Source organism: Columba livia, chromosome 12 (genome assembly GCF_036013475.1).
Source record: "Columba livia isolate bColLiv1 breed racing homer chromosome 12, bColLiv1.pat.W.v2, whole genome shotgun sequence".
NCBI lineage: Eukaryota > Metazoa > Chordata > Aves > Columbiformes > Columbidae > Columba > Columba livia.
The window spans coordinates 18,903,390-18,929,472 of record NC_088613.1 but is presented as its reverse complement, the minus strand read 5'-3'; the positions used below and the strand labels follow the sequence as shown (position 1 = coordinate 18,929,472).

The window sequence follows — 26,083 nt, the reverse complement described above, 5'->3', positions numbered from 1 at the left end:
AGGCTTCCTCCAGAAGGGCTGGCAGACTGGGCAAGTTTTGGTGATGCACAGAGAAATGAGGGCTTGAGCGACTTAATATTCATTTGGGGCTGAGTTTGCATTGAGCTTTGCATTACTTAAACGGGATCAGCGCACCTCATGTCAGGCAAGGCCACCAGTATTTAATACATCTTGAAATCACTTGCATAGTGCATTACAGAACGTCGGTGTCTCCTGGAGTTTAAATGTGCACTGTTCAAAAAGCAATCAAAGGTAATTATGTAAACAAGCAGTGGCTGGTAGTATAACAACAGCATATTTTTATCCTACTAAAATAAAACCAAGATCAAAAGAGTGCTGCCGTATCAAATGCATGCCACATCCTTGAGCATTTTGGAAGAGATTTTCCCTAAAGAAAACACCATATGTAGGTTTGTAAAGATGAGCCTGTGGGATGAACAGACAGGCTAGTGAATGTTCAGAGATGTACAGAGACAGCAGCTCAGGAGCTTGGACACGGCAGTGTCCTCAGACCCTGCTCCCATCCTTACCCTGCTGTCATGGTGTAACTGCGGGAAGGTGACGCTACAGTTTCTATCCATCTCTTCATCAGAGAGATCTTGTGAGCTGATAGAAGCCTGTTTGAGATCTTTGGATAATGGGTGATGCCACGTGAGCTGGACATTTAATCACCAGGTTGTTATTATCATAATGACAGGCTAAAGATGTAACTAGGAAGGAAAAATCAAGATACAAAGCAGAAATGAAGCTCTTGATCATTTCCAATCTCCACAAATCCAGGAAACAATCTTAATAGTGTGATCTGATATTTGCACATCAAGGGACTTCAGATGTGCTGTGGCTACGTGTCCCTGAGCCCTGAATGCCACCAGAGCCTATGTGCTGTGGTGAGATGCCCTCAGGAAGTTGCCAGGATCTTTGTTCCGCAGTGCATAGTTTTGCAGATTGAGTGGTCGGATTCACAGAGTAGAACAGTTCTAGGAACAGCCACACTTTGGCACCCTCTTCACTGCTTCTAGCCAAAAGATTTCTGCTGTGCTTGTCATGCCCCCAAGTGTACAGCACATGATGGTGTTTCCAAATGGGGACTGGGGGGGCGGAAAAAGGCAGCAAATAGGAATGTTATAGAGGGTGAATCATGTACGGATTCCTTGAGGGCTGGTTACAGATCCAGATTCCATTCAATCTCCTATGTTAAGACTTTTAAAATTCTTTTCCAAATCCACCATTCAGCCTCCAGGATGCCAAAATGTGAAAGACAGGGGTTGTACAGCATGTGAAGCCTTTGCTGAGAAGGAAGGGAAGAAAGCTTCCACATCTTTTAGGTCTATCTACAAGAGGTTCAGTAACCTTTCAAACTTTACAGTAGTCTTGTCCTGACTTCTACCTATGAGATCGGGATTATTCAGATGCCAGAGCACTTTCTCGAATTCTGTATTTGTTCCCCTGATTTATGCTGCATCGTCAGGTGCAGATGTCACACAACACAGATCACCACCTCTGCACAGCCCCCATTTGCTCATTAGTTGAAGAGTGCATTCAGTGCATACATATATTCATACCAGTCATTGCTCTGAAGATGAAAACCATTTACACAGGAAAGTGAAAGAAGTCTCACTCCTTCCTTTTGATGCCTGCTAGGCCAACTTCTGTGCAAGTTAATATAATACTGCTGGTCCCTTTACAGACGTTTACCTCTCAAAAGCAATTACAGTTGCCATGAACTGTCCTCCCCGGTTTCATGGTAACAATTGTGTGGCTCTGAAAATAAACAGCATGGAACTCGCACTCAGAAAAGAAAACAAGGCTAAAAATTTGGAAGGTCATCTTCCAAAGGAAATTTTACCTGTAGGGCTGCATAATACATCTATAATACTGAACTGTGAACCAGGAGAGGAGGACGACAATTCCACATCTGAGGCTGAACTGCCAGGTTCTCACAGTCTTCTGCAGGAACCAGGTGCCGACAGTTTGCACACAGAGCGGCCAGCGAGGCCAGAGGCTCTAAGGCAATGAAAGATGAGCAGGACTTATTTAATTAACGTGTGTTCCCTTAGTGCAGGATACTGGCAGACTGACAGTTTGGAAAACAGTATGTAACCAGCTGAACGTGCTGGAACTGTTCTACCACTGACCAACAGGTCATTTGAAGTCTCAAACTAATACAATTTATTTATTTTCTGCCATCTTTTACCTTGGAGTGCTCCTGGCTATATCATGAATGCAGAGGAGACAGCGCGATTGAAATCTCTAAATGGACAGAGTGAGTCTGTAATGGGTTTCCAAACAAAACATTTACTAGATAGTGACTGCAACCCCTTCTTTGCTCTAGCTTCTTTTACTACCGGGCTCTAGGCGATCTCAAATGCTCAACAGATACCAGTGATATGTGTTTAATCCACTGTACTGGGAAATGAGCACTGTGCCGCTCTGGAACCTCCTTATTTCTCCCATCAGGTGCCTCCCCGTACCCTGGAGTGCAGATAGATGAGGACTTTTGCCGACGGCTCAAAGAAGGAACCCGGATGAGATCTCCTGAGTACTCCACTCCAGAAGTGTAAGAGTTCCTGGTTTTGTATTGAGAGCTGAGACGTATCACTTAAGTATTACAAAAGGGATTGTATGCAAGTGTGGAGGAGGAAGGAGACCTCATCAGATGACAGCTATGTATTTTGTATTTTGTTTTCAGTAAACATTGTAGTTGTGCCTATCTTGGGTGTCCTAATGCCCCAGATGAATGTTAAATACAGACAAAACCAGCTTGACCATTGCCAACGAGATTAACAGATCTCCCCATGTCGTTCATGAATCTCAGTTCAGGAGACATCAGAGTCTGCCTTGATTTTCAATTCTGTGACACAGACTAGGCAGCCATAACTTATTTCAGCAAAACCAGTGGGGCCTATCAGCCAAATTTTAGGTTAGGTGAAAATAAAAAGCCTGCAGGCTCAGTGGAGGCAGGAATATGGAAGGAAAAAGCATCCCACATGGAAACTAGAACAGATTTTCAGCACACGAAGATTTGAAGCTGTCTTAATCCAAAACTATCCAAACAACGACCAAAACAAGCAGCAGCAGAAAGAAAAAGTTTGGGAGTAAAGCTCCGATCCTTTTCCTTTCTTAATAGCTGTGTTTTTGATTTAGCTACCAGACAATGCTGGATTGCTGGCACGGAGTACCCACAGAGAGACCGACGTTCACGGAGCTGGTGGAGCGCTTAGGAGATCTGCTTCAAGCCAACGTGCAGCAGGTACAGCAATGCAAACATTCCATCCACAAATGGGCACCTCAGATGTGTATCTGTGTGGATATGGTTATGCATGTGCGTAGGTAAAGACTACGTTGAGCAGTGATATTAGATTTGATTTCGTAAGAGAGGTCACAGGGAAAACGGCTGCTGGGATGAGTAAAGAAAATGTTAACTATTCAAAGGGGATTATATTTCAAAACTAGATTTTTATCCATCCATAATAAGCAGAAACTTATATTAATTAAAAAAAAAGGCTTTGTTGCCCCTTAGAGGAACAATAGTGCTTTATCTCACAAACAGTTTTAATTAGATTCCAACATTGTAAACTGCCAGTAGTTGGTCTGAACCTTCTCTCTCATTTTCTGAGCTTATGTTCATCAGTGCTCTTAGGAGCTCTAAAATGATGCAGTTTTAAGCTCAGAAAGTCAATTACATAATTATTAAATTCATACTAGTTAAATCGGTTGTTTTCTTCTTCAGTAAAAACAACCACAGCAGTTATATAACTGTCAATTTAATTTAAGAAGGGATCGAACATTCTCCTCCAGCTCCTTCCTGTTTGCAAACAAATTTAGCGAAGAGGGCCCAGTTTGCAATATGAAGACCTTGTGAGTTTTATCCTATCACCAAAGTAAATCAAGGAGCCATAAAAGTCATGACAAGGGAACAGGGCACTTAACTGCTTCTCAAAATGAAAAAAAAAAATACCAGGCAAAGGGAAATTTGGCCAAATAGTTTTAGGAGTTAAAGGAAGAGTCATTTCTGAAGATTACTGGGGTGTAATGACACGGCAGAGCTAATGAAGATGTGTACTGAATCCCAGTAAACTTGCAGCATCGATTTCTTGTAAGGACAATCAATAAAATCCCTTAAGGCTACCATTTTAAGGCCTGGCTCTTGCTAAGCTGCAACTCCTCAAGCTGAGCACAAGCCAAAAGTCTATCCATAGGCAATATTCTTATGCTAATTCCACAATCAGTTAAAGTCGTATTGACCATAGGGCTTTTGTGACTTCATGCTGCTCCCTCCCTCCTCCAAAATAAACGGCTTAAACCTGGATTATAGGTGTCCCTGAGACTGGTCCTTGGAATTCCCAAAGAAGCCAACACAATAACAGTATAGAAGTGCAGACTGGGGAAATTCTGTTCACCTTCACTAAGGCAGAACAGCCACACATCTGGAATGCGGTAACGATCACAAAGAAATTGCTGCAACCCCAGCAAAGACGCTGCTGTGAAAGCTGTCGGCGCCAGCTACTTTTAAACTGGATGCACATATATTGACACCCTCGATACAGCCATCGCATCGCTGTGCCATATGCGAGGGATATTTAGAAGCCTTGTAACTGCTGTAAAGACCAGTGAAGCTCTGTGGAATACAATAACCTTTTACATCCGAGATGCAGTACATAAATGATCCTTACCAGCTTTGTGTTATTTTCTATTACTTATTATATAGGATGGTAAAGACTATATTCCACTGAACATCACCCTGTGCCCCGATGGAGAACCTAACTCCAAAACTTGTCCTGTGGAAGAAAACTTGAACAACTGTGTTAATCGCTGGAGCGCAGTGGAAATGGGGTAAGAAAAACATACGTGGGGGGTGGAAGGGTAAGAAAAGTTCCATATAGCTGGTCACTCTGATGTCCTCTCTCAGGATGGCTGTTTTATAGGAGTTGGACTGATCAGTTTGTCAGGGCATTGTTTATTAGTTACAAGAGCTGAAAAAAGAAGACTGGTCCAGGAAACTGCGCTGTCAGGATGTTAGTTGAGCCACCAACTGGTGTAGGTTTTATGCTGACCCCTCAACTTTCTTGCTTTCAGTAACAACAGCAAGAAGCGACCACTGAGTGTGAAGACATTTGATGAGGTGCCGGTGGAAAAGGAGAAAGTGATGCACGAGGTAAGCGACGTGACCACATCTTTCTCCACCGGGTTCACAGATCACTTGTCACCAGCACCAGAAACACTTATTGCAGCTTTTGAAATGTGTCTGGTAAGAAAAAGCTTTAAATCAAGCAGAAGGTTTGGCCCTAGCATCTCACACAAAGGTCTGTGTGACAACAAAGCTGGACCTGCGTTTAGCTTAACAAGTAATTTAAAGAGAAGCTCATGCATTATTATCCTGGCTTTGATCAGGCTAAGGGGCTTTATATGATATATTTCAATATGTTTTCTCGCACTCCAAACAGCTCTTTGGGGAAGAGTCTCCAGCCACAACCTGTCCTAGACACGTTTCATGCCCTTGACAAATACAGCCTATTTCTCATCTGTTCTCTTGTTAGCACCAATCGATGCCCGTTATTCCTTAGTATTTTGTCAGATGTAATTTCTGCGCCATTATCGGTACATCTTAGGGATTAGAAGGTTTAGGATTTTCCATGGCTCCTGTATCTTTCCTCTTGCAGGATAAAAATCTGTCCCTCTGAATCACACAAAGATCTGGTATCGGTCAGCGATTACCGCGGCCAGCATGAGCAGTACTTTCCCAAATGCTCCCTGTTCGTGGCATATGAAAGTAACCCTTTACAGGAAGGGGGAAAAAGTTTCAAGAAAGGCTAATAATACATTAACAGATCAGAAATAAATGTGACATGGTTCTTTTAAAGCAACTTAAAGTAACTTGGGTTACTGAAATGATCTTAAATATCAAATCATGAATAGCGATGAGGTCATGATTTCAAAGAGATGCCCAGGCACTCCAGAAGTACCGTACCACACCTTCCTGTAATTGTGCTGCTTATCTCTAGTGTCTGTCGATATTCTTTAACAATTCTTCTGTAAGCAAAGTGCAAAGCAGCGCTCAGATAAATTGTTTCTAGACCACATATTTTAAGGGGAAATAGTCAAGATAAAGACCAATAAGGAAAGTTGTGTTCTACTGAGGTTTTCACAGACCTAATGAACTTCAGATTTTGCTTTATACTTTGAAAAAGTTTCATTAACAACTGATATATTGCCAAAGCATTTATTAAAGGCTTTTGCTTTTTATCTATTGTTTGCTGAGGTTAGTTTTTCTGCTTTAATGCGTTTGGTAAGTAAGACTAACTAGAGTTTCACTTCCCGTGTTGAAGTCTTTTGCTCTCCTGATTTTGCCAGACAGACATGCAGCTTTTCAGCATCACAAAATATTTCAAATGCAAAGGAACCCCCTTGAACATTTAATATTTTAAAAATTACTTAAAACAAGGCTTGTGCATGGCTGTGAACTGGTGTAAAATAACAGCTTGAACTTAACTGCAACCATGAGACCCAACTTTAAGTGCAGTGGAATCACAACCTCAACTTTAAAACTAATCAAGACAGTTTTGTCAGAGAGCTCATAAAGAAATCCATAACCAAAGTACAGTGAGCCGTTTAGGGTATATATCTTTGCAAAGCATTGCATTTGCCAAAATGATGGTGAACTTCCACTTCCCTAAAATGGAAATGTTTCTAATAGTGTATTTCTAGCAGGTATTTAAGGTACTTTCTCTCTGAGGAGCCCAGCCAGTATTATTGGATATATTCTTTATGAATTTCTGTCTATTCTTATCTCAGCTCTCCTACCTAGATACTATCCATGTGTCATGCTTAATATCAAGTTTGAAAATGTCAAATTATTTTTGATACATCATTTTAAGGGGGCTCTTTCAAAATACAGCTCAAAAACTTTATCATCACAAAACCAAGGCAAATGTTCTCGGGCTAAATAGCAGCATTAGCAGGAACAGTTGGATAAAAACTGATAATACAGGTCCTGATAAGAGAATATTCTGAAGAATGGGCTTAATGTCATAGAACAACTGGACATATCTATGTGTTAAGCACTTAATACCTGGCACACAATTCAGAGTTTTTGGTGCAAACCTCACGTTCTCTTCCTTTTGCTACTCAGGAGTCAGACAGTGGGATGGTGTTGACGTCAGATGAGATAAAAAGCCCGAAGAGGCTGGAAATCCGCTCTTGGCCGTACGGGATCATGGCTCTGGCGTGAGTACTTCTCGGTATTTCTTTCTAAGGCAGTGTCCTATTCTGAAAAACGCTTCTGAAATTTTGTTTCTGATTCCAAAAGGAAAACTGTTAGACTACCTAAACAAGGTAGAAAGCTCTGGATTTCAGTCCTAGAACTGAAAGAGTATGGTTAATATATTTTAAGATCAAGAAAGTTATAATGTAAACTTTGGTTCCAGAAAGAACTGGAATACAAACCAGAGCTGCAGATCTCTGAAAGGAATGCTGCAATGCTGCATTTAAGTTACAGGACAGTTAATTCACATGAAAAATGTTGATTTGTGTGATTAAAATGAAGACTCATTTCGTGAGCTTTGAGTACCTAACGTCTCGTCAATCAATTTAACTCTTCCTCCAAAATGCCAAGTTGCCTTGTGATTCTGAATCACATTAAAAAACCCAACAAAGCACAAGAGAGTACTGTCTAGTGAAGCCGGTGCCTCATGTTCATGATCTGATCTCCTGGGGCGGAATATTCTGCACATGGTGAATGACAGGAGCAAAAGAGCTGAGAATATCCACACTTCAGCCATTTCTTGACTGCCTCTCCAGTGTTCTCCTTTACTGATGGAACACAGATTGAAGAACTCGATTTATTCATCCAGAAAATAACATGTTATTATACCAGTGTCTAAGTGATGTTTAACTTCAGACATCCAGAAGGACAGGCACCTTTGCAATTGATGTGATTCGAGAAAAGTGAAGAAGGCATGTATAGCAAATAGTAGAAGCACTGCAAAGCAAGGACATTTACCAGAACTGTGATTTCTGTATTTGTTTTATCATAGCTATGAAGACAGTCCTACAGAGAAGTCCTTTAATCCCACCACCTTCCTGATCCTATGAAATATATTGTTTCTATTTGGCTTACAAATAGAAGCTTTTCTGTATGTTTATTCATTCATACCACAGACAATCACAGAAGAATCAAAGCAAATCTTTAGCTTTTAGCTAACGGTCAGCCCGCAGTTCTTTATATTTCTGTAACAATCAGACACTGGTAGAGAAGTGACCTACTAGTCAAATAGGTCTTTTCCACCTTCCTACAGAAGAGTAATAACAAAAGTAACCCATTTTACCAATTCAAATGTCAACTTGCAGAATTTCAAATAGCTACCCAAAATATTAAAAAATAAACAATTCCCTAGCAAGGAATTTCATGTATATTCAGCTAATTAAGCTAATTAGACTTTTACTAAATTGCCTGGAGTTTTCTTTGAATCCTATTGATGATCTCTCTTAGTTTCCTCTGTATTAAACTCAATGATCTTTCCCACCAGAGCAACTGCTTGTTCTACATCAAGTCATCGTTTTTCTACCTTAAAGATAAATGATAGATGAGAAAAAACTCGTGCAATTTCTGCAATATTAAGGGTGAGTTCCCATGAGAGTGCACGGGCAGAATCCAGCAGTATTTCAGAGGGACTGACTCCCCTGCTCAGAAAGAAAAGCGAGATGCAAGGAGCTTGCTTTGTCTTTTCAGGCCTTAAAACCATACATTCCCAGCTGTTTGAAGGCAAGAGAGGAGGAGAAAGAGGAAAAGGGAAAAGGTTATGCAAGGAAATATGGAGAGCCTTGCAGCACAAACAAGGAGCATTCAAATGCTAGATAAGAGTGTGACTTCAATAATGTATTCCCCTGTAGTATTGTCCCAGCATTGTACCTGTTGGGGCATCAGCAGATATCTAGATACAGTTCCATGTTTTTATCCTACACACATGCTGAGAGGATTTCTGCACAGTGCATTGCTATGGAGACCAAATGGCACCAGCTCTAAAAAAAGGAGTGCAAATGTCAGGAACTGCATTACTATGATGCTTTACCTGGGCTGATCTACCTCTCTTTTCTGCATGAGGTCACATTGACACAAATCCAACACACACACAAACAGCCTCTTGTAGGACTTATCCTTCTGAAGGTTTCTGTCAATCGCCTCTGACTGCTGTTTCCCCTCCTGCATTTCTCTCCCGTTTGGGTAAGGAGTTGGCAAAGGAAGGTTTTCTCTCTCCCCTTTCCAGGCTTTCTGCTGAAAATCAGAAAATCAACATCCAGCCAGATGTGGAAACACAAAAAATCCCTAACAGCCTATTCTTTCAAGATTACCAGGGAAACCTTCTGAAGTGCTATCAGGCCCCCTGGTACTGACCGAGAAGTAACACAGCTCTGTGGGTTCAGTGAGTCTCTGCCTGACCCACCCCATCTGGGGCTCTCCCCATTGCGGTCACCACTTCCACGGGGACTGCGTTCACCACCAGATACCCAACACAGACCATCCTAACAGAGCTCTGCTCCAAAAGCAAACCATGCAGCAAGATCTGTTTGTTGTTTCCTTATTCCCAGCACCCCAGCTACCACTGAACGGACAGAGCTGTGTTTCTTCTTGGCCACATCCTTCTTGAGTGTCCGAGGTTCGGCTGAGAAAGCTATTTTGTCAGCTTCTTTTTTTGTTAATCTTGCAGACTCTCGCTGGCACAAACAGTATTTTTTACACAGTCACAGAGCATCCTGATGCCCTCTCATTTGAGGACATGACACCCCTTGGCGCTCCTCCACTGCTGAATTGAAAAACAAGCCTCAAAAGCATACAGAATAGTCTAGGAGAGGTCAGAAGAGAGTACTGGTTGAACAGGGGAGATAAAGTCAACCTTGTAAATTGTGTATCTCTATCAAAAACATTTACCCTGGATCCTTTTCAAACAGTCTGCCTTTCCTAAAACAAAACTGTTCAAAGGCTTAGCATGTTTTCTAAACCAGGGTAGCTGCATTTATTATTTTTTTGCCAAAATCTTGCTGTTTATTTATCTTGCATTCATTTCTCGGCCGAGTCTAAAATTTGGCAACACTACACCCCATGGAGTGTCGGTGTCAAGAGTTTATTAAAGATTAATCTGATACTCTGGGCCTGGGATTGCTGTTGGGACTGGAATAACTGTTTCCGAGCTCTAAGCATTTTATGCTGCTACAGTATAAAGCCACAACAGTAGCTGTAGTGAGGGACAGAAGATTGACCGGGGTGATGACACTGGAGTTAGTATTCAGGGAAGCGCATTCACCACAGAGGGAATTTATGATGGGATGACTCTGGTGTCAGCTTTCATCTCACAATATTAACATCTAACTGCCAAGCACTGCTTTAAAATTCTTCCAGAGACTCCATAATCCAGTTATTGTTTAAGACTATAATAGGTTTGGTATCTGCTCAGTTGTCCTCTCTCTCCCCCTTTCCCTTGCCCCCACCCCAGCCCAATGATCCTCACTTGCTCTGAAATGACATCTCTGGTTGTGGCCAAGTCCCATGGCTCCAGGTGACTGAGGCTCAGCTGACGATGCACCCAGATCACATCTCTGGGGGCTCTCTGCCTTTGCCAAAGCCAAATGTGGCCTAAGGCAAGGCAATCATATTGAAACAAACTGATTTTGCTCGGGAGCATCAGGCATTCATGTCCAACTGCAAGGTGCCCAGCAAAACTGCAACCCAGCTGACAGGGCCACAATCCTTTTGCAGCAGCTCGGAAAAATGAGGCATGGAAATATGTTTGCTCTGTAGCAGAACTTAATTTCAGAGGATCGTTCTTCTGTGGTGAGGAAATGTACTTGCATTATGACCGGACATGAGATCTCCAAAATATAAGTAACTTTGAATGAGTAGCTACTCGGTGGTTGTGTAAGCCACGTTTCTCTAGGATTACACTGTATGCTTCCAGCGGCAAGGCCTAAAAGGAGAAGAGTGAAACGCTGTGGTCCCCAGCCTGGTTTTGACTGCGGTGCTTTTATCTCATTGCATTTTGACAGGGACAGCTGACCAACTCTGCCACACATGCAAGCGGACACAATGAGTGGGTGGCTTTGGCCTGATAAAACTTTATTCTAGCTGTACTTTGTTTTTAGAAGTGTTTCAAAACAACGAATTCTTGATGCCCTTGAGTTCTGTGTGCCAGCAGACTACTGATACACCAATACTGCCAGAGGGGAACCCAGGATGAAACTCTTACTGCGCAGTGCCCTGTCTAAAATGTATTAAAGCAAACTGTGAATCAGTCGTAACTATCAGAAGAAAAAATAACTCTTTTATTTCTTTCATGGCAGAAAAATTTTTAAAAATTAATCACTCTTACCCTGTGCCTCATTAAACACCCACGAAAGCTGTTGTAAAGCCCTCAAGCTCCTACATGTTATTATGAGATGTGATCATAAGACAAACTGCTCTACTTGGCAGCTCTCAGCCCAATTTCTCATCTTCCCTAAGCTCAGCTTCTGAACAAGGCCATGATTTCTACATGGACACAACAGTCTATTAGTTCTTCCTGTTGAGAGCTAGAGACCTGGGCAGCTTATTGCAAAGCACCAAGAGCTGCTCCACAGCACTGGGAATAAGTGCTAAACTGGGTACCCCAGTCCCTCACTGGTCAGGGTGATTTCCTTGCAGTCAGCTGTATTTTCTGTGCTCCTCTTCAAGTAATTGACCCTGGGCTTCAGGCGAATAGAAACTGGCTCCCTCTCACATAAAATAAACAGTTCTGTAATGATTTCCCAGCTCTTTGACGATTTCAGTATTTCTCTAACAAGACCTCTGGTTCATATGGTAGGGTGAAAAAATCTGATTAGGTCATTTAGGCCTTCCAGCTAGTACAGGATTATACTCTGTGGTGTCTTCTAAACAACTTTGACACCTCTCCAGAAAACTTTAAAAAGATTGTGAAATATTACTTAATATCCAGGCTAACTTTTCCTTTGTCTAGTTGAATCCCTAGACTTTTCAGCTTCATCTGTACCAGGAAATCTGACTTAGCACAGCAAAACTGGGAACTGCTAACAGCTCTCACTACCCACAGTACCACACTAAAACCACATCTTTCCCTTTATCTTGCTCCCAAAAGTACATGTTCTTGCAAGCACAAATGAGTTTTCAGGTTGGTCACTGTGTAAAATGTGACCAGCTTGGGTCAGTGAGCAAATCTGTTTCAGTTAAATGTCATGATATTCACGCATCTAATCTTGAGTATTGCGCCGTGGTGAGAGCACAAACATTGAAGCGGGCCTGGGAGACATTCCCAGTTATGAGCAGATTTATCAAAACCGAACATCTCTTTTATCGCCTCCTGCAGCTGCAGCACTCAGAAGCCAGGCAGAGGCAAAATCAGAAAGGAAATACCTTTTGGAGAAGCACCGACCCAAGTGATGGCTAGCTTTTAATGAAATGGTTTAATTACATAACCATTATTAACTTGTGCAGCCACATCATTGTGTGATTGATCAAATCTAGTGCCTTCAGTCACAAAATGTTTGTGAGTGGGGCTCAGGGAGAGTTTTTCCATCTTATCCAGGGCAGTACAACTGGCTCAGAGCACGAAGAGGTTTTTGCTTTCCCCTGAAGCACCAAGTACTGACCATTGCTGGAGGCAACACTGGTGTCTGATTCACTGTGGCAGTGTCGATGTAGCAAAAAAGATTTCAAGGACAGAGAGAAAAGGGACACTGCAGTCTCGTTTTCCAATACACAGTCTGAGCATATGGACATTCGTCTGTTGCTGAGCATGAACAGAGTACATTGAAGTGTTAGTAATATAGAGCATTAAAGGGAAAAATGCAAAGACCTTTGGCTAGCTTTAATTTAGGAAATGCATTTAGATGAAAAGAGTAGTTTTGAAAATTAATTGCATTTTGCTCTGCCGTGAGACAGCTAATGACAAAACTTGTGTCTGACTGAACTCATCAGCTTTCTGTCTTTGGAGCAAATATTGGATGTCAGCATTTAAGAGTCCTTCTTCAAACACCAGCCTGATTTCAGCGATAGGCGGAGTTATTCCCAGATATCCCGTCTCCTGACCTACAGGGGCAGAAACCTAACAAGAACGCTTGCTGGGAGTCTACATGGGTCTGAAAATTTCCAATTGTGTGGCCAAACTAAAGCCTAATAACATTTCTTTTTCTGCAGCACTCTGAGATATGCAGGCTGGGGGCCAAGTTAAACAGATACTTTCAAGCTTCTCTCTGTCTCCACTGACAACTTTAATACCTGGCAAATTAGAAGCTAGAGCATCCATGGAATTGTCTGACACGAGTCAATAGAACCGAGCAACAAAGAGAAAAATACATAACTAACCAGTGAAGCAAAGTTGTGGTTCCATTGATCATGCCAGGGAGGAATTTATCTACAGAGAAAGTGTATGTGTACAGAAAGGGACAGCTGCCAAATGTATAGTGTACAGAAGAAGTTTCCACTCACGTTTTTCTCTGGACGAAGAGGAAAAACTTAGAATGTGAAAGCAGAGTGTGCTACATTTTTGTTGAAGTTCTCAGGGTTACTATTTATTTTAGAATTTCTCCTTTGCCACTCAACAGGTTTGGTTTCAATGCCTTGGGCAGGTCTGAAAGCACAGCAACATTAGCTTTAATCTATAATCTCTGCCTTTGCATTTTAGAAATCACAGAACCCACGTTTATTCTAGATATGCAAGACATGGTGGGCTGGCTCTTGCAGCTCGGGGGTCCTGATTCACTTCCTAGAGACAAAGCTGGAGATGCAAACATACTGTGGAAGCCACCACAGCACACTAAACCAGGCCAACCATGCAGCAGCACATCCCCCATTGCAGCTGATGAAAGTTGAGCTGTTTGTTATGTCTGAATTTGGCTGAATATCTCAGCTCCTGGCTTCCCTGACTGTGAGATACAGAATATCACATGCTCCAGATGCTCCCTCAAGAAGAGAACTACAGGGACAGAGTACAATTTATACATGGACCGAACAGGCTGCTCAGTGTGGTTGCGCATGGATCACAAATCAGTGTTCTTCTCCAGCCAACGCACTGCACGCTCGTGACTTTTCCAGAATTAGTGAAAGCGTTAAGTGAAGATACTGCCGCTGGTTCTGGCAGCCAGACTGACAATATCTGGAGCTTGTGGGAAAATGGAAGCTTTTGACAGGTTCCAGATTCAGAGGCAAGATAACACAAGTTCTAAAGTCACAGCAGCATAATCTAGCAGGACACGTTTACCTTTCATAGTTGAATGGAGCTGGGCCGACTGTATCTTACAAATCTGTCATCAACTCACTCTTGAGCCCGCAGCAGTTCTCTCTGCTGTAGCCTCACAAAGACATGACAGCACACACAGTTGGTGTTTGGGAACTGCTGCTCTTCCTATTCCTGATTTTTGTTCCCATTTCTCCAATTACTCTCTGTCTCTTAGCTCTTCTTTTGTTTCCTGGAGCAGGAACTGGCTTTGCTTTCTTTCTGAAGCACCAGACTCAGAATCCATGAACCGTTGAGGACTGTAAGCACTGCATCAGTGCAAATAAAATGAATGTAATGAATTATACAATTATTTGATGAACTGTTGATTATTTGCATTTGGTTTAGGGTCATTAGAATGTAGTCTTACGCTCCTTTAAACACATATGAAATATACACACCAAGTGCTTGAGCACTGCCTGATTTTAAGTTCTCCCAGGCACATTCGCAGGTCATTCTGAGTCACAACCAGTCTGTGAGCGAGGCTTATCCCAAAGAGACGCAAGTTAAAAGGGCCTTAAGCAAAGTGGAGAAGTTCCAAAGCCGTTCCCATGTTGAGATCTTTTTGAGAACCAACCCTAAATTATCCAGACCTCTTCCAATGAATTCCTCAGATGGATGAAATCAAGCTTAACAAAACATGATTTTTAAGGCAGCCTGTGACAGAAAGTACCTTTTTTTCCTCTGCAACATTTGCTGTTCCTCAAGGTCACCTTGTGATACAAATCCTCTCCAGGGTTCTCGTACTTTCAACATTGAGGTTGCTCCATGTGATGCAAGTTGCTTCTCTCCCACCGCCTTCATCTCCTCTAATCAGAGAAGACAGCAGAAAATGAAAGCTGGCTCTCTTTAATAGCATCAGTTACGGGCCAGCAGTTGTAATGGTGAAAAGCGCTGCCCTTCACTAGCATACTGCTCAGGAATTTTAAAGGGCTAGAGAATATAAGAGAGATTTTTCCATACGCTGCAAGGCTGTGTTTAACACACGCTCTTGCTCTCAGTATCATTTTAAGTTGGAGTCTGTTATAGATTATTCATTATTTCGTCCTTTATTACACTTAAAGTTATAGCCTTCAGTTCTGCTTTCAGGAAAGTCAAATTTTTACTAACCTGTGTCAGAACAATGACAGAAAATATTTCTGTATGTATAGGACAGGTGTATTCATAACTAAGATATCTATAGTGCATTGAAATGTGCTAAGGTAAAAAGACAGGGCATCAGGACTTCTGGATTTATTCCTAAATCTACTTTTAAAACTCAGAATTATTTGAAATACCTAATTCAGTTCCTTTATCCAATCTGTACAATGTCACTCTCTTACAGGATGCTGCAAAGGTAAGTCAAAATGACTTGTATATCTGGTTTTAAATAATTTTGACAATTAATTACACATAGAGAATAAACCTTATGGAGACAAGGTCAACATATTATACTGTTTGTCCTCAACAGGCGGAGAGCTGTTAGCAAGAGCAAAGAATCCATATTATCCGATCATGAGCGTGAGGCTGTCAAGTACCAGCCAGCAGTGCAGGTAGAAGAGGACACCATGGACTTCACCCTGGAAGACTCTGTTCTCCTTCCCATGGATCCAAACTTGGAATGCCACAGCCCACCTCCAGATTACAACTCTGTCATCCACTACTCAGCCCCGCCGGTGTAACCAGCCCAAGCTCACACAGGGCACCTTGCACCTCTCGACCACATTAGAGCCCAACCTGCCTCCACACCTGGATAAAGAGGCTGGGTGAAAATGGAATGGAAAGCCTGTGTTTCTTCTGGCGCATCTCTGATGGGAATAGAAACATTTTAAGAGCATCTTCTTTGCTATCTTTAAAGGCCTATTGCATCACGTGCAGTAAATCTGTCTATCAGAATCATTTAGTAGGAGATGTAACCCAGAAGTGCTCCCCCTCCTTCCTCCCCAGCTGTTCATTGGCATTTGCAGATTTGCAAGTTCCTTCATTCACATTTTACCCCATAACAGTCACTGCAATGCATTCAGCTGCTCCTGCGCACACCCTGCAGAGGCTGCTCAGCACCATGCCCTAAGGGATCGGTTGGAAACAACAGCCGCACACACTAATGTTTTGCTTTTGGAGCAAATCCAAAACTGAAGCATCACTCTTAACGTGGCATCTCACCTTCCAGAAGTATTTCTGAGCTATTTTGAAATCCAGAATATTTTGGTTACAATTTGTGATTTAATAATTTGCACTGCCTGTATAGCACAGAGGAAGCAGATAGTACTCATGTATCAAGCCTTTTGGGCCATACAACGTGGTTAAATCTGTTTCCCTGTGTTTTCTCCTTCTCCAAACAGCAATCTAGCAATAGAGAACCTTGATGGAGATGCATCTCTAACGATCGCAGGGCAAAATCGCTGCCTTAAATAAGAACCTTCTTAAGCTTAAACAGATAGAATTTTCCAGCACACATGCACATTTGTGTAAATGTGCATAAAATAATCATTAACAACATGAGAGTTACACGTAAATGCACATACACCCTTAAGGCACCAGCAGGGTAGCAGCATTTTTGTTTCCTTTCTGCACACAGGCTATTTACTAAAAAAGACCAAAAAAAAGCATATTTTTTGCATTCTGTGGCTGATGTCCACAGTTTGATTCTGGGTATACTAGCCCGTGCTACACTGTAAGCATATGTGACACATATTTGTCTCCGACTGCCTTGCCAAGGTAAATATTGGTATGATATGCACTGTGCTCTGCATCTAAACCCTTCATGGGTTCACGGTAATTCAAAGCTTTTTTGCAGCCTAATCATGCAGGGCTGAATAGATCACAAATTGTAACGTTTGAGACTCACAACTTCAAAAATAAGCAAATAATCCTTGTCATTGAATGGACTATGTAACAATCAGAGTTGACTTTAGAAATCTAGGAAGGGAAAAAGTATCTAGGTTGCAAGTATAAAAAGCAAGGATGAGAAAGATGTTCACTGTCAGTCAAGGCTATAACCTCCTAAGTCCTGAACCTCGATCTATAAATGACTGTGCAGTTTATTCCAATGTCTGCACAACGCTTTCTTTTTCTTCTGAGACTTGACACTGATTTGACTTCTTCAGAGAAAAAGACTTTTTCTTCATGACTACAAACTAAAGGAAGAAAGAAAAATCCACCATTTGCAAAACAATTCTATTACCTTGGCAAAGACAGCCTAAACACAGCAGTGAAGAAAACATTTCTGCACGATGGGTTCCAGTTGGTTACATTGAAGTAAACACAAACAAGCCTCAGGTATTATCAAAGGGGGAAATAAATCTCCAGACCCCGAACCATGTTAACTGTGAATGCTGAAGCATCTGAATTACAGGCTCTTGGGAACTGCTCTTCTTCTTGACTTCAGATTGGATGGATTAAGGAAGACACTTGCAGTAAGTCGTGAGCCCCTTGTTCACAGCGGACCTGCTAGAGAGCTGTGGTCTGTACTTGCTTTATGGTCATTTTTGCACTTCTTTGTATTTTAGTACCTATGTATGAAGTAGAGCTGGTCATATAACAGAAGAAACTACTGGGGAAGAATTCATCTGATGAGCTCCAGAAAGCTCATTAGATCAGTTTTTCATCAAGCAGTAATTAACTATCTATAGCTCTGATCAAATGATCAATCACTTGTTTTGGAAATAATTTATTCAGGTGGCAAAAAGAAGAAAAGGTGCAGACAGTTTGTCTGCCGCTACTGTTAATGGCATCAGTGTGAGACGGTTTGTTGTTGTGCCTTGTTCTGTAGGGGAAGAAAATGAAAATGTTTAAAAATCTTTGCTTAGAAACTTTAAAATAAGCACATATAGGAAAAAAAAAAACCCTGCAAGTTTGCTATTTTGAACAAGAGTGGGAAACACTGCTGTGTGAAGTGTCTGCTTCTCAGAGCGCTGAGCAGATTATCCTTCCAGCTGAGCACGGGTGAACTGCAGCGGTTCCTGCAGGAGCAGAGGAACGTGCTGCACGTTTCCCGCACGGACCCAAGGCCACGGTGACAGGGCACGGGCAGCCGGGACCCTTCCTGGCTCCCAGCAACACGGATCAGCCCTTCTGCAGTGCACGGGACGACGTGAGAGCAGAGCGCAGGCTCGAGGGCTCCAGACGCGCTGGAAAACACGGGTTGCATTGCGGCGAGGGCTCCTATGCAGTGGCAAAAGCAACAGTCGTCTTGAGCAGCATCGATGGCAACAACCCCCCCAAACCCGCGACAACGGCCTGCGAGTTTCTGGGAACAGCAAGTGACTGATGTTTGCGCAGCTGTGTTTCCAATGTCTGAGTGGAAGATTTTTTATCCTCCTTATATTAAATGTAACAAGCAAAAGTATTGCCTGAAAAGTATTATTGAACTTATGTCTTGTATTTTATTTACTAATATTTTGTTTGTCCTTTTCTCTCCTCCCTTAATTTAATTATTGTTCTTCTCTTACAGTGATGTATATAGTTTACGCAGTAGAAACAAATATAGTGATTCATTTATATGGTAAAATTTGTAACATTTTAGTCAAAAGAGAAAGAGATATCCAGACATAACAGAGTTAAGTATTGTTACTAAACATTTCACTAATGCTTGCAGGCCAGGCTCCAGTTTACAGTACCCTACTAGTGCCATTTCATAGCAGTTCTCTCAGCTGCGAGTATCTCTGGCTCTCACTTATTCTCCACGTTATTTAGTGTCAGTTGGGAAACAGGGATCTGGAGGAATCCGGCAGGTTTATCTCATTCCTGGAAGTGTTGCCACGCAGCTCATGGTAACGGCGAGGAATTTCCACTGCCTGTGCTGGAACTGAAGGCTGGTGTATTGGCTAGAGGATCAGAAAGGGCCAAACTGTTTAAATGATGTGATGTTTATTATTTTTTCAGACTTCTCAGGGATTCTTACTTGACTCCTGTCAGCCACCTGCTTTATCTAACCTGACTGAGTATCTGGTATTAACACATACCTTGGTTTTCTTTAATGGTGCTTACTCCTACTGTTTTTGTCCTCTTGTAACCCCAGAGAATGAGGGCAGAGGAACTCAGAGCTCAAACAGAAATGTGCTGTCCAAGGATAAGTGCCTTCACCTACATGTTAATTGTTCGGGATGGTGTTCTTATCAACCTGGCTTCCCATCTCCTTTTCTCTACTTTTCATCTGTTTCTTGATATTTGTTCTTCACAGTCCCTTTGGATTGCTTTTCTCTGCCTTTTGAATAAGATCAGGTAGAGGATTCATTTCACTCTGCTATTTCCTGTATAATCTGCTCTTGCAGAGGCTCAACTAGACAATCCAAAGCAAGCTTCTTTTCACATTAAAATTTTTCCAATATAGGCAAGGGAAACTAGTTTATACTGATTTGTCTGGAAGCCTTTCTGTGTCCTTCCCTGAATGACAGAAGCTTTTGAACACTTTGATTTTTCAATATTGGTATCTGGAGCAAAACAAAGGTTGGCGACTATCTCTATGAACCTCATCTTTCTGCTGGTCCTTTCTCAAACAGTGAGGTTTCTCTTAGGCTCTTCCGAGTTATCCTCACAAGAAGGAGGCCCTAACTGGGATGCTGAGGAAAGTCAGATAAAAACCTAAAGCCTGAGGAACAGCCTCACACAAACCCACTGCCATTTGAACCCCCTGAATGCTGAGCATGTATACATTTAAGGCATAAAACTGCTCTGCTCAAGACATCCCACTAATGCGAACACGACTCTGCAGTTGCTTGGCATGTGCCCAGGATAACCTGTAGTGTCCAGGCGCTTCTCTGTTTGTACTTACACTCTTGTGTGCTGCAGGAATGTCAGTCAGTTCACCTGTCACTGGCCAGTCAACAGTTTGTGACTTTTCTTCACTCTGAGCATTGCACTGCCTTGTCATGTCCTATCTTGCTTTGCAAATGAGATCTGGCCCTGTTCCAGATGGAAGGGTATGATCCTGTGGCAATGGTCTCCAGCTCCCACCAGCACCGACTGGGCAATAACAGGAAACATCACTAGCAAATAGCTACGTAACAAGATAAAGTGTTATTGGGTTTTCCTCAACACAGGAGTTAGGCAGGATCAGTAACCTAGTCAGAGATCAGCCTAGAATGTTTGTCTTATATTTTGAATGGAAAATACAGAAGGAAGCAATAATTCTTCCGTAGTAATGGCCAAATCCTGAGATCCATTTCCCTGTTTTTATAATATGCCACCAAAAGCAAACCAAAACCAACCCAACACCAGAAATAATTTTGCCAAAGTTATGATAGTAGCACCATCAAAAGCAAGTATAATTCAGGGAGGACTTCTGGATTGGACCCTATGAAGAGTCAGTCACTGTACAGGACCCAAGCGTTGAGCCCAAGCACTGGTTTGGTTGTTGGACACAGGTGATGTTTTCATATTGTGTTCACATCAAAACAAAACTTGCTGGAGCGGGTCATTTGGGCCCCATGGCAGACAGGATGCCACAAGGGCCGTGGTTAGAGGCAGACAGGGGTGACCTGCACTGAGCCGTGTCCCGCTGTCCTGCCTAATAACCCTGTGCCACAAGAGCCAGCGCATCCTTATCGCTCCATTCATTTTTCCTTAGACCTTGAGTTGTCCAAGCAGGTAATGAAAACTGGGAAAACCCACTAACTAGGGACTTAAAGAAAAGCATGTAATATTCAAAACACTAAGGAATGTTTGTCTGCCCTGTTCCTGTCTGTCTGAAGAATGTATGCACTGAAAACAATGCTTTCTTATGTAGTCAAAAATTGTACTGTATCTATTAACCAAAAAAAATAAAAAGATTCTATATTTATACAGCCCAGGGCTCCTTTGTGTCATCTCTTGGCTTGGAAAGTGTTGTCCTTGAAGGAGAATATAAATAAATAATGCAAAGGTTTGGAGAGATTTTTACAAGGCATAGATCTCACAGTAATTTCTATAGGACTGAAGCCTGCCACTCGTCATTGTTCAGAGGCATCTAACCACTATACCTGCTGAAAAGATTCACAGATCTCAGAAAATTTGTTAAAGAAATACACAACCTACCTGCCACCAAGAACAGTCCAAGAGACACAGAGATTGCTGTCTTGTTCAATTTAAATAACTAAATAGATAAAGAAATAAATGGGACTGAGATAGAAGACAGAATCACAATTCTGCTTTCTAAATAAGACCTATGTTCACTACAGCATGTAAGTACGTGAGCCTGGGAAGATAATTTGCAGAGCACGGTAGCATTTGGGCGTTGTTCAGAACCAAAATTCCAGAAATTGTGTTTCATTTAGCTTAGCATAATATTCTAAAAGGAACACAATTAAAGAAATATTTCCTAATTCACAGCCATGGTGATGCTGAATTCTCACTTGAATAAGGTCTGCACTGCTGACATACGGAATAGTCCATGTTCTTATTTTGTAGATAAGATCTAACATTTAGAAGGCTGAGGAGCAAATCTCCCAACAATATTCAAGTGCAGCAGGCATGCCCTTTTCTTTACCAGCTGGCTGATCTTTCTGAAATACTATTTGCCATTTCTCTTTCGATTTGTTAGCACAGCAGGTAACTACTTGCAGAAAAAATAGATCTTTGCAGATCTTTATAGACTGACAAATACTAGTTTCTACTTATGTCTTAAAATAAATACTGTTATTAGGAAAAAAAGTGTGTTAAGAGATTCAGAGCCATTATTCTATTAGCACAGTCTTAAAAGTTATTGGTCTGTGTAGTTTGCTAGTCACATTAAAAACTGAAGCACTCAAGTCATTTCAAACATTTTAGTTTCTCTTCATTCCCTGTTCCAAACAGTCCTAGAAATAAGTGTCTAAATTATACATGTCATTTGAAATGCAGCAATCTCCTTTCATCCACATAATGAGCAAGAACACTCTTCTCTGTAAACTATAAAATTATTCTGTAACTTATATAACGCATGAGTCACTGCACGCTCAGCAATATGGAGTCTCTTTTATGGAGAAACTAATGTATTAAATGGTGGAAGGAAAATACACAAAATTAACTCCAAATTGCTTTTAGTACAAAATGTGAATTATTAATCACATACACCTGTGGAAGTGGCCCTGGAAAAGAATTTGCGAAAAAAAAAGTACAGCACTAGGAATCCAGAAAGGTAAGCTTTTCTCTTAGGTCTTGCCCAGGGTACATAGCTTGTCTGTCCCTTACTTTTGGTTTACACGATGTAAAAGATTTTGGTTCTGCAGTAGCAGCATCTAGAGATGCAAGACCAGAAAATCTCACTCTGAAGTATTGAAACTTGGCAGTGTGAGGTGATAAAAATCCATGAAGAAACCAGGACTAGTAAGAGAAAGATTTAGGAGTAAGATAAACAGATCTTGCGGTGGCCACAGAAGAAAGCAGAGAAGAGAATCCAGCTGATTTCCAACCAGGTCCTTTTTTCTTCCTCCCATAAAAAGACTTAGTTTATGAGGGTTTGTAAAGTGGAAAGGCTCTGCAAAAGTGGAAAATACTGTTATTTTTATAGGCTTTGTACACAGCGAGGCCCATAAGTAGCAGATAATAATTTTGTCTCAAAAGCTATGAAGTAGCCCACGCCACTTTACCGCTGGCTATTCTCTGTTTGAAGTGGCACACTGAGTGCCCCCCACTGACTGCTCAGTAATGAACTTGCTCTGCATAAAGAGCAGCTGAAGCCCTACAAGGGCCATAAATATAACCATTATTTTTAACGGTACTGAAGTCAGTTCTGACGAGTTGCAATTGTCTGATGAGTTAGTATTCACTTAAAACTTAGAAAGGAGAAACTACTCTGTTTGAACTACTTCCTTCTACAGGAGCTGAGGAACCAGAATGCAGGATCTCATCGTTCTGGCGGTTCACTTCATCTTTCCTCATCCGCACGGATGCACAAAGTGAGACTTGCCTGCTCCTTTCCTCACCGCAGTTCTGTGAATACTTACTCCACACCTGCACAAACCACAAGGGCAGAGTAACACGGCTTCTCAATATTCCTATTCCATAATTCTTTAAGTGGCCTTTAAGACAGGGCTGTTGCTCCCAGGAAGTAATAGGACTGAAGGGTATTCCAAAATATAAGCTGTCATAATGTCAAATGCCAAGTGTCGAGGTAATGCAATTAATGAGGAGAGCCTCCCACGCTCTTCCTATGCATTTGTCACTGACGGTACTTAGTCTGAATATGTGATCTACACAGAATCCCTCGGGTCTGAATCTAGCCTCTTCTTCACTGAGAAGAAATAATACCCAGCAAAGAAGAAATATTTCCTCTGTGGCTTAAGCTGTGCACCTTCTAGGTCCAGAGATCTTTCTTCAGAGTGTGGACTGAGCACAGAGGGGACAAAGAGGTGGTCAGTCTGTCAGCCCTTTGCTGGCCAGTGCGCATGTATAAGTAGCTTTAGTTAAAATGCGAACTTACAACATGCTCTAAAAAATAAGTAATGCACGTAAGCCAGTGCAGGCACATGCAACTGTTTGTCTTCCTTTAATGGCAGGTGATTAAAGTGTGGTTCTACCTGTTCGAGAAAGGGTATGAATATATGTCTACTGCTTGTCTAAATCCATGGTCATGATACTGAAGGATTAAATCTATCACTCGCATACTTTCTAGAGCAAACTGTGGCTACACAGGTGGTTTACCCAGTTCAGTGCTTTCACTCAGAGCAGGATTTGACCCATCCAAATGAAGGAAAAAAAAACGTGTTTCAAATATTAAGAGCAATGTTAGGAACCTTATGGAATTCAACAGGGACAAAACCTGCACTTGGGAAGGACTAAACCCTCGAGGTAACACGTGCTGGGGACTGAGCGGCTGGGGACCAGCTCTGCTGGAAGGGCTGTGTGTGCTCAGTATATCAGCTGATTACAACCCAGCTGTGTGCCCCAGCAGCCACGACCTGGCCTGTGTTAATGGCAGCACGGCCAGAGGAGGTGACTAACCCTCTTCTTAGCACTCATTAGACCATGTCTAGAATGCTGCATCCCCCACAAGCACAAGCAAGACACCAATGATCAGAATGAGTTCAGCAGATGCCCACCAAGACAGTCAGAACTCGGAGCACTTGGTCTGTGAGAGGAGGCTGAGGGAGCTGGGCTTGTCCACCCTGGAGAAAGGACAGCTTCAGGGGACCCAACAGCTGCCTACATGCCTACAATGAGGCTGGCAAGGAGGAGCCAGAGTTTTCACAGCAGAACATGGCCTGAGGAAGAGAAATGAGAGACATACTGAAATGAGACACGCAGCTATGGACATACAGGGGAGCTTTTCACTGAATCACAGAGTGGTTGGGATTGAAAGGGACCTCTGGAAGTCACCCACTCCAACTCCCCTGCTAACGCAGGGTCACCAGAGCAGATCGCACAGGATCACATCCAGGCTGGTTTGAATGTCTCAGAGAAGGAGACTCCACAACCTCCCTGGGCAGCCTGGGCCAGGGCTCTGGCACCTCAAAGGAAAGAAGTTTCTCCTCGTGTTCAGATGGAACCTCCTGAGCTTCAGTCTGTGCCCGTTGCCCCTCATCCTGTTGTTGGCACCATGAACAGAGTCTGGCCCATCCTCTTGACACCCATCCTGGAGATACTTGTCAGCATTGATAAGATTCCTCTCAGCTTCTCTTCTCCAGGCTGAACAGCCCCATCTCCCTCAGTCTCCCCTCATAAGAAAGATGCTCCAGACCCCTCATCATCTTCACAGCCCACCGCTGGACTCCCTCCAGTAATTCCTTGTTCTTTTTTCTCCATGACAACAGTGAAGAAGTGAAGCAGGGCCCGGAGAGACCCAGACCCTGCTCTGTGCAGGAGGGCTGATTACAGACCTCTTGAGGTTCTTTCCAACCTCAATTATCCTACAATCAAGTCTGACTCATTGTTTCATTCAAATGTAGCCTCTCTGCATGTAAATTACATTGGTCTACACAGTCAAATTACCAGCATAAAACCTCCACGCCACCAAGGTTGAGCCTTTCAAAATATTAGTGATTAGTTCGCAATTAGGTTAGTGATTCACCTTGAGCCTCAGCAGGGCACTGGGAATCATATGTGAAGTGGCATCTGCTAATAGTTAATGACTTTTGTCTGCATCAAAACAAAAGATATGGCAACACTGATTCACATACAGAAGTGAAACTAATGACATTCTTCTTGTGTAAAAGTAAGTATAAGTTGGCTACTGTTTTTATGAAAACTTACATGGAGTTTTATCTTATGGCTTCATATATACACTTTGGCTTTTTTTTTTTCTTAACGCTACTCTACTTCACTCGTCAGGTAACAAATAGTACTCAGTGTTCTCTCATACCATAATTTATCCGTTTATCGCACCCAAATAGTGATACCATTCATTAGTCATGTCAACAATATTAATTGTGAACTGTCCATTTCCCTGAACTTCTTTCAGGGTCACATTCTTACCATCATCCTCTGAAGGGCAAGCTTCCAAAATCAAATCAGATTTCTAAAAGCATTATAGAAAGGTTTCAAACAACTAAGACAAACTTCTCCTTTGCAAATGAAGCAGGAATTTTATATCCTCTAGGTCACGTGGGGAAAAGAGGATCACGCATCTGTCAATAATTCACTGTTCCTTGACTGAATCAGATATGATGAGTGTTTCTCCTTTTTCTGCAAATTTTTCTTTTCACAGCTCTTACTGTGAAAACTTTGTAGTTTATGGTTTTACTCTTTTCTCATTCTTTCCTCCACTACAACATTGCTAAAGAAAAATTCCGATCTGACAGCAGGTAAGATCAAAGAGACCAGCAGCATGATGAAATCCTTGCTTTCCTGCTGAACTAAAAAGAAATTGCACCACAACTCCAATACACAGGCCTGTGCCTTCTGCCCTTCTAGGCTGCTGTGGACAAGCAACATTAGCACGACTTTTTAAA

At 42.1% G+C, this 26,083-nt stretch overlaps 1 protein-coding gene and 1 long non-coding RNA gene across 5 annotated transcripts in view; one reads left to right on the top strand and one right to left on the bottom strand.

Annotated features, from left to right (window-relative positions):
* Positions 1 to 21,022, top strand: part of LOC102087545 (vascular endothelial growth factor receptor kdr-like) — a 131,187-nt gene extending 110,165 nt beyond the window's left edge. For both annotated transcript variants that reach the window (XM_005512832.3, XM_021279989.2), the window contains exons 25-30: positions 2,458 to 2,557; positions 3,145 to 3,250; positions 4,709 to 4,833; positions 5,077 to 5,155; positions 7,130 to 7,224; positions 15,709 to 21,022. In XM_005512832.3, coding sequence (XP_005512889.2) covers positions 2,458 to 2,557; positions 3,145 to 3,250; positions 4,709 to 4,833; positions 5,077 to 5,155; positions 7,130 to 7,224; positions 15,709 to 15,919 — 716 coding nt within the window. In that variant the 3' untranslated portion in view covers positions 15,920 to 21,022. The remainder of the gene's footprint in view (positions 1 to 2,457; positions 2,558 to 3,144; positions 3,251 to 4,708; positions 4,834 to 5,076; positions 5,156 to 7,129; positions 7,225 to 15,708) is intronic.
* The window catches only part of LOC135580728 (uncharacterized), a 171,410-nt gene that overhangs the window by 53,740 nt on the left and 91,587 nt on the right, over positions 1 to 26,083 (bottom strand). The window lies entirely within an intron of this gene.